Source organism: Euphorbia lathyris, chromosome 3 (genome assembly GCF_963576675.1).
Source record: "Euphorbia lathyris chromosome 3, ddEupLath1.1, whole genome shotgun sequence".
Classification (NCBI taxonomy): domain Eukaryota; kingdom Viridiplantae; phylum Streptophyta; class Magnoliopsida; order Malpighiales; family Euphorbiaceae; genus Euphorbia; species Euphorbia lathyris.
This window is the reverse complement of record NC_088912.1, coordinates 82,960,469-82,976,968: the sequence shown is the minus strand read 5'-3', so window position 1 is coordinate 82,976,968 and position 16,500 is coordinate 82,960,469. Positions and strand designations below refer to the sequence as shown.

The 16,500-nt window shown below is 35.8% G+C and overlaps 1 protein-coding gene across 1 annotated transcript; it reads right to left on the bottom strand.

Moving 5' to 3' along the window:
• Window positions 1-6,749: 6,749 nt before the first annotated feature.
• LOC136221703 (chaperonin CPN60-like 2, mitochondrial) lies at window positions 6,750-16,077 on the bottom strand. Its single transcript, XM_066009131.1, has 19 exons — window positions 15,946-16,077; window positions 15,810-15,831; window positions 15,325-15,456; window positions 14,696-14,855; window positions 13,044-13,219; window positions 12,565-12,660; window positions 12,376-12,480; window positions 11,751-11,761; window positions 10,630-10,705; window positions 10,433-10,522; window positions 8,622-8,702; window positions 8,463-8,531; window positions 8,290-8,370; window positions 8,033-8,128; window positions 7,857-7,956; window positions 7,686-7,789; window positions 7,501-7,606; window positions 7,281-7,351; window positions 6,750-6,909 (listed from the first exon to the last, which is right to left on the bottom strand). The coding sequence occupies exons 1-18, from the start codon at window positions 15,981-15,983 to the stop codon at window positions 7,314-7,316; spliced, it is 1,581 nt and encodes a 526-aa protein (XP_065865203.1). The 5' UTR covers window positions 15,984-16,077; the 3' UTR covers window positions 6,750-6,909; window positions 7,281-7,313.
• Window positions 16,078-16,500: the final 423 nt, after the last annotated feature.

Below are 16,500 nucleotides of genomic sequence, written 5' to 3'. Positions count from 1 at the left end.
TGAAATCCCAATTGGTGAGGGACTATTTTTATAATTTGTATTGACGAGGGATTGTTTTTGTAATTTGTAATTATTTAAAAAAAAAAAAGAAAGGTGTGAAAGTGACCACCAAATTCAATGGTTTTAGACCACCAAAATTTGGTGGTCAAATGAAGAATTAATTGTGCCAGCAAAATGCTGGCACAATTAATTAAAGGAAGCTTCATCCTTGGCTATAAAAGCCAAGGATGCTCATTTAGTTTGAGTAGTGGGAAAAAATAAGAAGAGAAAGGGAGTTAGGGTGGAAGAAAAATGTAGTGAGAGGAGGCACAATTGTGGCTTGTGAGCTTTGAGAGTTTATTTAGAGGGTAGTCTAATTATTTTGGGGAGAGATAAAAATAGTAAAGATAATTAATTCGGGTATTTTCGGGAAACACCCGAGTGCTACTATTTTTGTTTTATCTCATTGTAACTCTAGAAAGTTTCTAGAGAACACCCTCTTGTAAACCTCATAAATTCAATAAAATTCTTATGTTTGAGATTTATCGCTTCTGCTAAATTGTCGCAACCCAGAAAAATTTCCAACATGAACCTCGTCCCCCTCAGGGATAGTGGAGACAGAAGTTTCTTTACCAATGTTCAGCCTTAATAAGTTTTCAGCTATCACTCTAGTCAAGAATTTACTTAACTCTGTGTGTTCTAGGATTTTCACTGACATATTGCAACATGTTCTAAGATCTAAGATCGTCAAGCTCAAGCCAAGCGCTAGTAATTCCCGGTTTTCATCATCCAGTGTTCGGGAGTGTGAGCATTCTTCCAAGAGCAATGGATTTTGACTTCCGTGCACATGGGTTATGGGGCTGGGATCCTTGCAAAACTGTCTCTGAAGATGATCGAACTATGTTCCTGATGTTTTCAAGAGGTTTTCCGGTGACGAAGGAGGAAGTTACAACTCTTTTTACTGAGTTAATTGGTGTGGGTGTTGTTGATGTTAAAATGCAACAAAAAATGCCAGAAAATGAACAACCATTGTTTGGAAAAATGATTCTGGATTGTTAAAGGGATTATGTTGACTGCACTACTTTGGAAAAAGAGGAAGAATCAAAATGGAAGCTAAAGAGAAAAAACACCAAATTCAATGGATTCAATGGACTGCTTTGGAAAAAGAGGCACAATCAAATGGAAGGAAAAAAGAAAAAACACCAATCACAATGGATTCACTCGATTGGGAATGTAAGATGTGCAGATGTTGATGAGATTACCAAAACAATAAAAGCATGTAGAATGAACAACATCTTTGCTGGAGGAATAAAGGTATAAAATATTTCATTCCCAAAAAGCACGGATTATTTTTCATCCTGTTTCTAAATCCTGATGCTTAGTAAGTCGTGATGTTTCACTGTGTAATTAGATGCTCTCTAATCTTAAAAACAATAGATCTTGATTTTGGAACATTATCTTTCCTGTTTGGTTATTTGGGAATGGAGAAATAATTCCATTGAACATCTTAATCAATTTCCGTTGTTTCCAAGTAAAGAGAGTGCATTTGTGAATTAGAAGATTATATATATGCTATGTTTCTAAAAAAGTATAGCTAGATAATAGAAAAGAAACTGAAACGGAAATGAAACCCGGAAATGCTCCACTCTTGTGAATTAGCTAGAAACATTATTATATGTTCCTAATGAGTTTTGGAGCTACTCTAGCTTATTATATGTGTTTACAAATGATCTATCATTCTTAATTTTTGTTAATTACTTGTTTTTTTAAATGATGATACCAAACGGGGAGGATTTTTGGATTGTATGTGTTTTATGATGATATGATTATTTGAAACCCTAGCTATCTGATGTTTCTATTGTTGTTACTTTGACATGATAAGTTTTGTGATAAAAACCAACATTTTTTTGTTATTTGCTATGATGAAACTATGGTTGTGATGCTTGACATGTAAGTTGATCTGTATTGTATATTCCTCTCAAAATTATAATTTGATGTTTGTAACAAATGATCCTGAAGCTGTTAGTGTTTTGCTTCAATTCACTTCCCTACTTTTTAAGTTGATTAATTCAACTTTTTTTGAACTTTTTATGTTTGTTCGGTCTTTGATCTATATGTAACAGCCAAGAACCCACTAAGGGGAATATAAAATATTTGAGATTGATGTTGGTTATGAGATATGCTCAGACACATGACAAACTCCATGCGGGGAATATCTTATAATAAATGCCTTTATGTGGATATGTTAGGACACCCATTTGTTTTGTTATTATTAAAACTATAATCTACTTTCTTATGTTGCATTCACATAATGTTGATGGACGCAACAATGGACATTCAGATTCTCATAAAGATTCAAATTCGAGCTTGTGGTCATTCAACTTTTATAAGGGTGGATTCACTAAGTGCGCTGAAGAAGGTGATTGTTTTGATAGGTTGACGGGACAAGCATATATTTCTGCTAATAAAAAAAATTCACATGGGATTATGGAGGTTATTAACCCTGAAGATGATTTTTGCACATCGGGTGGTTATAACTTGATGGTCCTCCCTACTTTTTTGAGGAAGAGTTCCTATGGAGTTAAACTCTGTTGCTTCCTTCCTAGTCCATTTCCCTCATCGGGCGCTTATGGGACTACCAGATTAAGTAAGCATTGCTGAATGCTGATTTTTGTGTTTTGAGGTTACACATTGGTAATATCTTTCATTTCGTAAATGAACCTGTTGTTCTACTTATATGCACCCAGTGATGTTGAATTTCAATTTTGGGTTGATGATGAAAATTGAGAATGCTGTCCATTTTTTAAGATAATTTTTCCTTATTATTCAACCATGATTACCAATATCAGCAAATTTCTTAATTTCTCAATTGTTGAGTGGTTAATTTCTTCCCAGCACTCACTGGTTTTGAACATTTTCAGATTTTTGTTTGTATATAATTTATTGAACTTCTTCCCAGCACTTATTGATTTTGTTTTATGATAATGTGTTTTCGGTGAATGGTATTTAACTTCTTTAAGTTGAATCTTATCTTGAATGTTATCTTGGAAAATGATAAGTAATTACATAATTCAGTCATTTCATTCATGTACATATCCTAGATGAAAACTTGTGTTTACATAAGTCTAGGAATAATTCTTGTGTTTACATAAGTCTAGGAATAATTTTCTTGTGTTTACATAAGCCTACGAATTAGGGAATTCAATTATGTGCCTGCTTTTATGCTAATTCAACATATTTCTTTGTTATTGCCACCAACTCAAGACATTTTTTGGTTAATTTGAAATCTTTGAGATTATTACTACTGATAGTTTTTAGGTTATGAAAGTTTTTATATTTTAATTGTGAATTCACTACTTTCTTTCAAAATACTTAAAGTGGTAATTTTCTCAACCCTTCTTCAAATTATGAGCTTCTATAAGGGGATAAATTGAGAGGCACTCCAACTGGTCTAAATCTCAATTTTATGCTGATGTCACATACGATTTAGAAGTAATGCCAATGCCAATGCAAGTGAAGAATGCCAATGCAATATCTTCAAAGTTTAGGAGGTCAATTGGATCATTGAGCCAAATAAAACGAGTTCTAATTTATTAAGCCAAATTATATAATGTTTGAGAAAAGGGAATAATAAGTAAATGCACTGGAAGGCCACAAATAGTATTAGACATGGGAGTTGAAAGAAAAATAGATTGCCAATACCTAACAGATTCAACGTGCACTGGTGGTTCTTAGTGGATAATCAATTCTACTTAAATAATTGATATCCTTCTTTTGTTGGCTATTTTCATTTGTTTTGTTATAATTAAAACTGTAATATACTTTTAGATCTTGATTGTTATTTTGCATCTTGTCTTTAATTAATGGAAATCCGAAGAAAGCATATTCAGATGGCGAGGAATTTTGTATGAAATAGGTTGTGGTGAAAATTATAAAAAGATATAGAGGGTGAGAAAGCTGCTGTCATTGGCATAAGAATTAAATGTAGAGGTAGTAGATGCAGTAGAAGGCATAAGATCACAAATAGCATTTGGCATGAGAGTTGAAGTCAAAACAGATTGCCAGTAGCGCTCTTGTGGTAGAACGACACTAGTTCCAATCACTGTTGTAATCACATTTTAGCTTTATCTAACATGCTAGTTTCAAACTTATTCGATTATCACATTGGATTCAAATAAGATGTTAATACACCAGAATTGGAATTGATCTCCTTTCCTTTAATTCCGATTTTACAAATTTATAGCAACATTAGTTCCATGAAAATAGCAACAGATTACCAATGTGTAACTTCAAAACACAAAATCATCCTACCAATTAAATCAGCATTCAACAATACTTACGTAATCTTGTCTCTAACTGGTTGAGTCCCATAAATGCCCGATGAGGGGAATGGACTAAGAAGGAAGCAACGAAGTTTAACTCCGTAGGAACTCTAGCTCAAGAAAGTAGGGAGGACCATCAAGTGATAACCTCGATAACCCAATGTGCAAAAATCATTTTCAGGGTTAATAACCTCCATAATCGGATGTGAATTTTTTTTATTAGCAGAAATCGTATGCTTGCCCCATCAACTTGACAAAACAATCACCGTCTTCAGCGCACTTAGTGAATTGAATGACCACATGCTCGAATAATAAGAGAGCCTTTCCACTCATAGCAACTTAGCAAGAGAAATTTTTTCCTGGATTTTTTTTTTCAATATTACGATTTCTAACAGATCTAAGATGCACATTCTGGAATGCTTTTTTTCTAGTTGCACATGGAAGTAAAATTTTCTATTGTTAGAATATTGAAAAGCAAAAGGCACAAGCATTTTTCTGCAATAGCAATTCCCTTTCATATTTATTTCATCATTACTGCAGTTGCTTTTTTTTCAACAGAGATAGAAAAGGTAAGAGCAAAAACCTTGAGGGATATAAAATTTCAGATCTTAATTACTCTATTTAATTATCTAGTGAAATCCAAGAATACAGTTCATCTGTTCTTCCTCCGGCAAAGTCCAAGAAGAACTATCAACAAAATTGAGAAAGGCCTTGTTACGTTCCTTGTTTTTAGATATAAATTAAAGATTATTAGGATTAAAAATAATAAAATATATTTAATAATGTTTTAATTAAAGATTAGTAATCAAGAGGAGGATAAGGACAGACACTGTTGGGCCTTGACTAATAATGGCACTTATTCTTGTAAATCGGCCTATGAAGCTTTTACCCCTAATAGGGCCGATCCTCCCTTGGAGATCTGGAAGACCATTTGGGCCCTTAAAATCTCTTATCGCATCAGAAGTTTCCTGTGGCTGGGAGTCAAGGACAAGCTGCTCACTAATGCGGATAGGCACAGAAGGCACTTGGCTGAGTCTGGAGCCTGTAGTAGATGCAGAGGCCATGTGGAAACCTTGTGCCATGCTCTGAGGGATTGCCCTAATAGTAAAAAGATTTGGGAGGGGATTCTCCCTCACCACACCCTTCCTGCTTTTATGGCTCATTCTGAAGTTGACTGGTTCTCTGATGGAGCCAATGGGAAGTTATTGGCCAATATGGAGCACGGTGACATTTTCTTCGCTATTATCTGTCACCAAATTTGGAAATGGAGGAATGAGGAGTTATTTGCTAAGAAGACTGTCCTTATTCCTGACTTACTTGATTACTTCTCGAAAAAGCTCTTTGTTATTACAAAAAGCTTTGAAGGAGAGCCCCTTGTTAGACCTTCCCAGGAAAAGGTGGTCCATTTAGTTGGTTGGAGTAAGCCTAGAGAAGGGGTTGTGAAGTTGAATACGGATGGCTCCTGCCTTAGCAATGACAGAATTGCTGCTGGAGGAGTTCTTCGGGATGCTGGTGGCGCTTGGCTGGCTGGGTTTACCCATAACTTGGGGATGGGCTCATCCTTTTCTGCGGAGTTCTGGGGTATTCTGTCGGGTCTAAAACTTGCCATTCGCATGGGTGCTAAGAGGCTACCGGTGGAATCTGATAATTTGGAGGCTATCAACAGGATTTCCGATAGCCAGGCTTTTTGTCTTAATAGCCAGAATCTTATCAAAGCTATTTTGAGGCTTCGTCCTGCCTTTGAGGTTCTTAGTTTTTCCCATATTTATAGGGAACAAAACCGCGTGGCGGATCGCTTGGCAGCTGCTGTGCACGGGGGGATGTTAGGTGTTTCTACCTTTTCTGTTCCTCCTTTTCTTTTGTCTACTCTCCTAGAGGATAGGGTTGGGGTCAGCCTTCCTAGACTGATCCCAGGTTAGGTTTTGTCTGTTTGTTTTCCTTTCCTATTCCTACCAAAAAAAAATAATGTTTTAATTATCCAATTCTTCTGACCGCAGGATTGAATAGGATTATATTACAACTACATTTAATGGTCGAGATCCAAATACAATTTGATCATTAGGGTCCAATTGAACGGTTCTGAGAAAGAGCAATATTCATCTAGTCAGTAACCGTCGTGAAAGTTAACTAATTAAATAAATTATAACACAATAATCCGAATTTTCATCCATACATATTATTCAATGAAAAGGGAAGATGGAGAAAGAAAATGGACTTATTATACCAACTATTACTCTAACATACTACAAAATAACTACTGTAATCAGTGTCAGATTTTTCAAAAAATGAAAAAATATTATTGTCTTAAATTTTTTCTTTTCTAAAAACTCGAAATTCATTTGCAAATTCCAAGTATTTTAATGAAATTTATGTAAAATAACCAATTCCCCAAATCCTGAAATTGGATCTTAATTTCTTTTTCATTCATTCCAAACACACAAAAAAATGGAATAATAAATGAAGTCTCCAAGACTTTTGAGGAATTCATTCCAAAGAAGTGTCTAAGTTTCTACTACTAGAATTCTGAAGAATTAGGGTACAGTTGAATTTCAAAAATGATCAGTAAGTTTCTACTATAGCTGCCTCTGTCGTTGCTGGCAACGAAACACTGCAAATACAAGCAAATGTTAGCAATATAAAAGTCCAAATTAAACCTAATAATAACGGTCCTAAAACATTCATATTCCCCAAAAAACGGCAATTATCCCCAAAATTTTGAGTAGAACCTCTGAACTTGTTTAAAGTCTAAGACCACATGGCACAACAAGATGAGATTTTGACAAGTTGAAACGTGCATCACTTCAAGCAAATTCAGAGTGGCCAATAAGTCACTTTAAACAAGTTCACAGAGTTCATAAGTTAAGGTATATAGGACGTTTCTAAAGCATAAAGGGACAATTGACTTTTCTAGACAAATAAAGGATCTAAGGATGTATTAAGCAAATATAAATTTTACACAATCAAAAACTCCATATTCACCTGGCAGCGTCTACAAGGGCTGTCCTTACAACTTTAAGGGGATCTATAATTCCAGCCTTTACCATATTCACCTGTTCTTTCACAACCATCGTTACAGATTAGGCAATGACACCAAAAATCATTATAAATATTACCACAAATAACAAAGAAATTTAAATCCGAGAAAAGAAAAACTCCAAGTATAACTCTTTTAACATATTCCAAACTGAAGCGCACGAACCTTTAGCCGCATCATAACCAAAATTAAAATCATCTTGCTCTAACAATTTGCCAAGAACAACAGCAGCATCAAATCCAGCATTCGAAATTATTGTATTTGTAGGAGCCTATAGAAATTCAATTTCAGTTATGAGATAACAAAATGACAGTTTAGCTGAAAACGTAGACTATCTGACAAACCCACACCTTGAGAGCATTCTGAATTATTTGTATGCCTCTCTTCTGGTCTTCATTTTGAGCTTCAAGGTCTTCCAAAGCTTTTGCAGCATACAGAAGAGCAACGCCACCACCTAATACAGATAATCACATTCAGACTATGATCAAATACTGAACCCTTATTTGTATAAACAAACTTACCTGGAACTATTCCTTCTTCCACAGCTGCTCTGGTCGCGTTCAAAGCATCTGTGACCCTATCCTTCCTTTCTCCAACTTCAGCCTCACTAACACCCCCAACCTGCACGAAAAAGAATACGTGCGTGTGAATTCTATAGACATGTCAATCATAGTAGTTGGGAAGTTGAACCACCAACCTTGAACACAGCAACTCCACCAGAGAGCTTCGACAGTCTTCCTTGTGCTTTTTCCTTGTCCAACATCGCAGTACTCTTTTCCATTGCTGTTCTCAACTGTACAATATTTTTGTTATCAGTAGCCTCAATTAGAGAGTGGGGAAAAAAAAAATCCTCTCCAAAAATCCTCTTTAAATGGTTTAACCTTTATAAAACTACCTTGTCTGACCAAAATTGTTTAGGCTGTGTAAAAGAAACCCTAATAATTAACCATGGACCATACCTCCACACCGAACTTCAATCAGCTTCTTATCCCCACCGCCATGGAGAATTATTGTGTCATCAAGAGAAACAGTAACCTATCAAGAATTATTGGTCAATAAAACATAACTTATTCAGTCTGGTAAGTTTCAAATAATCTAATAAACACACTAGAAGTTTATTCTCAAACCTTCTTAGCAGTACCAAGCATTTCAATTTTTACTTTGTCAAGAGTCAACCCACGAGCTGCATTGATAAGCTGTACATCATAAACACTAAACAGTTAGTCTTAGTCATGACACCATTATCATATATAAAAACAGATACATGATGTGCACAATCATATAACCTCTCCGCCAGTAAAAATGGCAAGATCGTCTAAACTCGCTCGTCTGTTCTCCCCAAAACCAGGAGCTTTAATGGCACAGACCTATACAGCACAAAATCATTAGTGAGTAGAATACACCCATTCCTTGAGGTACAGGAAATTAAAGTTGCAAGTGAAAATTTAGGAAATATATTTAAAAACTAAATATGGAATTTTTGTATTCCATACGCTTTCCCATGCATATCTAGAAGCCTGGAACTTCTAAAGATCTAAGTTATGATATGTTAGTTGATGGACATTGAAAAATAAAATGCCAAGCACAGCAAATATTATCAACAAGAGGAGAGCAAAAGAATGAATTAAGAGGCAACCTTTATGATTCAACCGAATGGAAAACAAGAACAATGCAGAATACAAAGATCAAAAGTAAAGAAACTAGCCAAACAAGGGGGAAAGTATATTCAGCAAAAAGGATCTCTTGCTGCCCAAGCTCTAGGCCAAAAGGAATAACAGAAAAAACACGCCATATCCTACCGCTGCCCCCCAGCTAGTGTGTAATATAACCAACTCTCTCCAATCCCAAAGCATAACTAACTTTTCTCCTCATCGCTAGCCATGTGTCCTCTCTTTTTTCTCCTCACATGTCCTAAGGTTTATGTTAGGAGAAAAAAGAGAGGACCATTGCTAGTGATGATGAGAAAAGTTAGTTATGCTTTGGGATTGGAGAGAGTTGGTTATATTAGACAGTAGCTGGGGGGCAGCAGTAGGATATGGAGTGTTTTTTCTGTTATTCCTTCAGCCTAGAGCTTGGGCAGCAAGAGATCCTCTCTGCTGAATATACTTTTTCCCTTGTTTGGCTAGTTTCTTTATTTTTTATTGTTGTATTGTGAATTGTTCTTGTTTTCCATTCGGTTGAATCATAAAGGTTGCCTCTTATTTCATTATTTTGCTCTCCTCTGTTATGTCATCGATGCAACACCTTACGAATTCGATGCAACAAACAATCGAAAAAGTATTGCTAAGTGTAGAAAAGATACAGGGGAAGCAATCTCAAACAGAAGAAGGAGAAACTACTAGTGAAATGCTGGTTAAAGGAGATGAGTTCAATCCTGAAGGCTCTGTTCATATTCATTCCCAATCACAAATTCAACAACCCAAAAGCACTAATGTCAGCCTCAATGTAATGATTTACTTAAGGTAAATCACTTCTCCGATTTCACATTCTCCACTCCTAGAGTTCAGATTCCTTCATTTTCCGGCCAAGACGCAAGAGGTTGGATCTCTAAGGCAGAGGTCTATTTCCGAGTCCAACACACCCCTCCTGAAGCAGATTGGCCCAATAGAAGCCCATCACCAGTATTTGTATCAGACATCATGAATGTTATCGTTGCTTTTGCCTAGTAAATTTGGTATCCTTTTAAGCATAACGTATGTATTTGTTTGAAGATTATATGCACATATAGACCTGTATTTGTTTGAAGATTATCCGAATAACTCTTACAAAATTATGTCCTCCAACTGTTATTTTATTGGGAAAAGTACAAAAGAAAAAAAAACCCATGTAGTTTCGCTTATTTGCAAGTAGAGGAATCTGAAATTTTTGTTACAAAAGGCATCATGTGGTTTACAATGTTAAGTAGCAATTTAACACCATTTGACGTGTCATCAAGTCAAACATGTCATATTAACAAAACACAACAATTCAATGTACCATGTCATCAAAAGTAAACAATTCGACATCATTATAGCATCTATGCCATCAAGATTTATGAGTTCATGCATCATAAGCAGTATGCATACCAGTGCAACTCAAAGCAAGTATAATTGATTACCTTTACTCCAGCATGATGCTTATTGAGTATAAGCATAGATAGCGATTCACTTTCCACGTCCTCTGCTACAATTAGAAGTGGTCTGTTTTTCTGTTTATAGTTCAGTGGTTAGAAAATAAATGAGTTAGAATTCATATATTGATATCACCATAACACCAGAAAATTTAAAAAGAATCAAGAAAGTTTGAGTAAAGTACTTCTACTGCCAGCTCCAATACTCTCACAAGTGAATTCATGTCTGAAATTTTCTTCTCATGAATCAGGATCAAAGGACATGTATGAGGGAGTATGCACGAGTGTACGTACTAGTGTTGGGAAGACTGAAGAGTTTCCTATTACGATTGGAGTGCATCAAGGTTCCGCACTAAGCCCATTTCTTTTTGCCATCGTTATGGATGAACTAACAAGTTCACTTCAAGATGGTATACCATGGTGCATTCTGTTTGCAGATGATATTGTGTTGGTTGATGAGACGAAAGAAGGAGTGGAGATGAAGTTGGAACTATGGAGGCAAACTCTAGAATCTAGAGGCTTTAAGTTGAGTCGAAGTAAGACAGAATATTTGGAGTGTAAGTTTAGCGGCCGTAGGAGTAGGGAGGTAGGGGCAATCACCCTAGATGGGAGAGTTGTTCAGGCCTCGGATTGCTTCCGGTATTTAGGATCTATTATCCAAACGGATGGAGAAGTAGATGGAGATGTTGCTCATAGGATTAAAGCTGGTTGGTCGAAGTGGAAGAGTGCTACGGGTTTCCTTTGTGATCCCGGCATGCCTAATAGATTGAAGGGAAAATTCTACCGGACGGCAATTAGACCAGCATTGTTATATGGTACGGAGTGTTGGGCAGTGAAACACTGCCACATCCATAAGATGTCGGTGGCGGAGATGCGTATGTTGAGATGGATGTGTGGTCACACGAGAAAGGACCGGGTGCGTAATGAAATAATTAGGACAAAAGTAGGGGTCACATCTATTGAGAATAAAATGAGAGAAAACCGACTAAGGTGGTTTGGCCATGTGAGACGTAGAGCGCTTGATGCGTCGGTTAGGAGAACCGAAGAGTGGCAAAGGGATGTAGTGGTGAGGGGTAGGGGAAGACCTAAGCAAACTTGGAGGAGGGTGATCGAGAGTGATATGAGTTTATTGGGAATTGAGGAAAATATGGTAGTGGATAGGACGGAGTGGAGGGAGCGAATCTGTGTCGCTGACACGACTTGATTTTCACGGTTTTATATGATGGTTCATGTTAGCCGACCCCGAATCATTTCGGGACTAAGGCTTTGTTGTTGTTGTTGTTGTTGTTGAATCAGGATCAAAGGATTTTCAAGTTCCTGCAAACATGCAATTATTGATTAGTAGAGATGATATTGAGAGATGCACAAGAAAATTTCACAAGTGATGTGAGTGGGTAGAGGGAGGACAGTCATCATGGAGATAGAAGAAGCCAATCTCAATGCATGTCTACATAATACAAATGGAAGCTCAGAACAGCCCACCAAAATTTTAATTTGTACAAAATTCTTTAAAGTCCCAATATGACGGCAACAGTCATCTCTTGATCCCTTTGTTTCTTAGCCCATCCTTCTGCTTTAACCCGCCTGACTTTGAGAGGGTTTCACTGTGCCACAAACAGGCTCTCCACAGAAGCTGAGAATCCAAAACAGCAACTTGTTACTTGTCAAGAAATTTGCCGTTTCAGTTCTATGGAGTGTGTACACAGCTGTGCCACCTCACAGTCAAACCGGACCTTATTGTTTAACTGATTGTTACACTAGCACAAGGAACACCAACTCTCCAACCACCCTATAATAATTGTTCCCAAAAACTTCCCATGGTATTTGAGATAAAGCTTCATGGTAGAACTTTTTTCACTTTCTAGTTATTGCATATCTGGTATTTAAAGTGGATTCTATTAATAGTAGAAGCAGCACGGGCATTAGCTTACACATTGCTGAGTCTTGACATCAGTGATAAAATAAGGAGATATATAACCTCTGGCAAGCTTCATTCCTTCTACTACTGCCAACTCATTTTCCAAAGTATTCCCATCCTGCAAAATTCAAGATGATGTATTATAACCTATATACAAAACAAATTATAATAATGCAACACCAGAAGAAGAAACTTTGCTCACGGTAACAGTAATGACTCCTTCTTTGCTGACTTTCTCCATTGCTCGAGCTATCAATTCTCCAATCTCACGTTCACCATTGGCTGAGATAGTAGCAACCTGTTTACTATTTATTAGATAACAATGGACAACTATGAAGGCAAAAACAAAATATCCATGAAATGAGTGTAAGGACACACAAAGATCCTAGCAGATTCAGACACCAGCTTTAGGAATATAAATGAACACCCCTCTCATCAAGAAATCATAATCAAACTCAAGTTTGTACAAGGAAATGTCCACTAAGAAGCTTCATCTAATACTTTAAATGAAGCATGCTTTCACAATGAAAGATAGGATTTTCAAACAAAATAACGAAGCTTTCCTTTTAATATTACCAACAAAACACTAGTATGCATATCATAGTCGTAAGCTTTTATCATATACCAAAGTTTCCCATAGGAAATAATATGTACAATACTTTCTACAAGCAGCTGAAAAACCTGCGTAATTTCTTCTGGTGTGCTAATCATCAATGCTCTCTTTTTCAAGTCAGAAACGACTGCACCAACTGCAATATTTATACCAGCACGCAAATCCATCACATTAACACCAGCAGCTACAGATTTGCAGCCTTCATAAAGTATTGCCTGGGTCAGAACAGTTGCACAAGTTGTACCTGCAACCAGATAAGCGACAGAACATGAGAATCTCTCAGATCAAGATAAAAGGGGATAAACGACATGACTTTTCCACTTCATGCATGCCTCAAGTTTAGGAGTATGATCTTTCATAAAACATATATTTGTAACATATTAGAAGGCTGGAAGCCAACTAGATGATAATTCAGGATGGATTATGATTGGGAACGTAGCATTCATCTCTTCCCGTTGATTTATGCCTATAGATTCTAAGGGTCATACTGGCAAGATAATATAGTAAATAAGAAAATACAAAATTCTCTTCTGCAAGTATATTTATTTTCAATGGACCTACGTTGTATGGACACAGAATTGAAATGGGGAAAAAAGCATTTGTTGAAAACTATAGAAACCAATTGACATAAAAGCTTAAGTTGATAAGGTAAGGTCCAAGAATAGCTTTATATATGCCTCAAGTATAGAAGTATGCACGCAAATGCCCCTTGGGCTTGAAGTTGTACAACACAGGCTCATCCTACCATGTGTGAAATTCCACTAATAAAATGAAGTTGTCGGGATTTGAACCCTCGACTACTTGGTCTAAGAGGCTTTGGTACCAAGTAAAATAAGAGAGAATGGAGAGAATGAATATCTATGTTGCAGCTTGAGGGGGAGTATTATAGAGTCTACAAGTGTAAACATAGATGCGAACATGATTACGTGCTGTATAAGAGAAATCTTAGGGATTTAGTATCGGCTCTATTTCCTTAATTAGAGCCTTTTACTTGTACATATACTCAAATACTCATCAATGAAAGAACAATTCATTCTCTACAATTCTCTCTTATTTTACAAAAAAGAAATGTGTAAATAATAAGAAGACAAGAAAGAATCTATTTCTAAAATTAAACTTAAAAATATGCATTTGTGATTTTTTTTTTATATATATAAAATGAAAAAAAAATTATATTAAAGTTGCATAAGTAGGAAACCAAAATATTAACAAAAAAAGGAGTTTTTTCATTTTGAGAGTTTGAGGAATTGACTAAGAAGAGATCAGCTAAGGCGATAAAATGCTTACGGAAACCTACTTTATTATAAGAATTGAGTTTTCGAAATTTTAAAATTATAGAAACATACTCGAAATGTTACCTATGAGTTCCTTTCATAAACATTTCTGACAGGTGGAAATGCTTCAACATCAAAGTTTTTGTGCATCATAGCTGCGGACTGAAAACAACAATCAAGTTTTAACATCATAAAGTTGTGAATAAGGAATTGCTAACTACATCATAGTGAAGCTTTTTTTTCCCTCCCAAAACAGTTCCCTTCAAGGTACAAGAGCCTCATAACTGTTCTTTCCAACTTCTACAGCTTAAATGATAGTAAAGTGTTTTTCAGGATTATAAAGAAGATAAATCCACCTAATCGTATTTCGATAGTGGCATGCCAAGGAATTTCCAGACTGAAACACTTCTCTAACATAGAGTTTAATAGAACAAAAAAGAAATTACCATCCCCTGCGGCAGTGTTTGTAGCATTCGCAACCTGCTTTACAAGGTCTGCGCCAACATTCTTGGCCTTTTCCTTGAATTGGATGCTTTTGGCGACAGTGACACCATCCTTAGTCACCTTGGGGTCTCCATTACTTTTTTCAATAATAACATTGCGACCCTGATCACTCAATGAGAGCAAAAATTACAAAAAGTTTAATTGCTTCTACAGTGACTTCACCATTAATGTGATGAAACTCTTATGGTGCACAAGACTAATATTTTCAAAACTCAGAAATGAGAATGTAAAATGGGAACAATTATCATAGATGAGATGAGACCAAATGGAGTTAGCAATGGAGACAGTTTTCTGGGGTTTTCAAAGAGAAATATGCTAAAAAAGTTAACCATGAAATAGGGGGCAGCCTCTTCTAGTGTATTAAACCCCACCCGCTGTAATTGTAAGCGATTTTCGGACTAAAGTGTCACTCTGGTAATTGAAAAGTAATATTGACAAAATACTTAATTACTTGAGTTATTACAAGAAAAGTATTTTATTTTGAATGGCTAAATATCTCCAGATTGGCCTGGCTGGCAATGATATAAATTATATGTTTCTACTCATATTCATATATAGCAGAAGCCAATACCTTTGGTCCCATTGTGACTTTCACAGCTGCCGCTACCTCATTGACACCCTGCAACATAGCTGCACGAGCCCCAACCCCAAAAGTGATATCCTTTGCCACATAATTTCTGCTGCATATAATACTACCACGCACCTAATAAAACCAAAAGTTAACCGCCAAAATATATTTCAAAATCAATTAAAAACATTACTTTCCAGAACAAAAATCCAAAATGAAATCCTAAACTGAAAATGCACTACCTAATAGTAATTACAAGCGTCTTCTTTGGGAAATTTAACACACCCCATTTGGTAGTCAGGTAGAGGAAAACTAAAATACTTACGACAGATGAAAGTATGAACCACCTGAATTTTGTTAAATCCAGTAAAAGCTCTACTTCCCAAAACCAAACTAATGTAAATCACATAATAATATAACTAATCAAACACAAAAAAAAATGCAGTAAATAAGATAAGAGAAAGAGAGAGAAGAGGAGCCATTATTACCAATTTCTTCGCAGCAGAGGAGCTATTGAACAGACAAAAACCAAACACGATAGAGAAATATATACGAGTATTAGTCCAGGAAGAGCAAATGGGAAGAGTATAAAAGGAAAAAAAATGAAAGCAAAACAAGTAATACCGAATGGATGATGATAATCTTGAAGCTATTCTATACATAATTGACGATCACCGCGACTGAGATAGAAGACACAGAGTCCGAGTGATTCTCCTCAAGAGGAGGGAGGGCTTTCCACAGGGTTTTAGTTTTGAATGATGAAGTTAGGGAGGTTTTAGAACTACAGTTAACACTAAACACTAAACTTTTTTTTTTTTTTTTTTTTTTTTTTTTTTTTGACAAAACACTAAACACTAAACTTAATTCTTAATATGTCATTATTCTCTATATATTATGATTTTACACTATAATTTAAAAATTATAGACTCCATTTCATAAATCATAAACCTTAGAAATATATTCTAGACTTCTAATTTATAAATTCTAATCCTTAAAATATATTAAAAGTATTGATTTTACTAGTTTGAATTATGACTTTGACATAGTTGTAACTAGTTTCTAAAAGATGAATTTCTGTGTAATTTTCTCTATTGTTAGAGCATCGGTCGGTGGATAGCAACATTGTGATTTTGAAGGTCTTAGTAACAACAGCTAGTAACATGGGAGTTGTTATTTAAA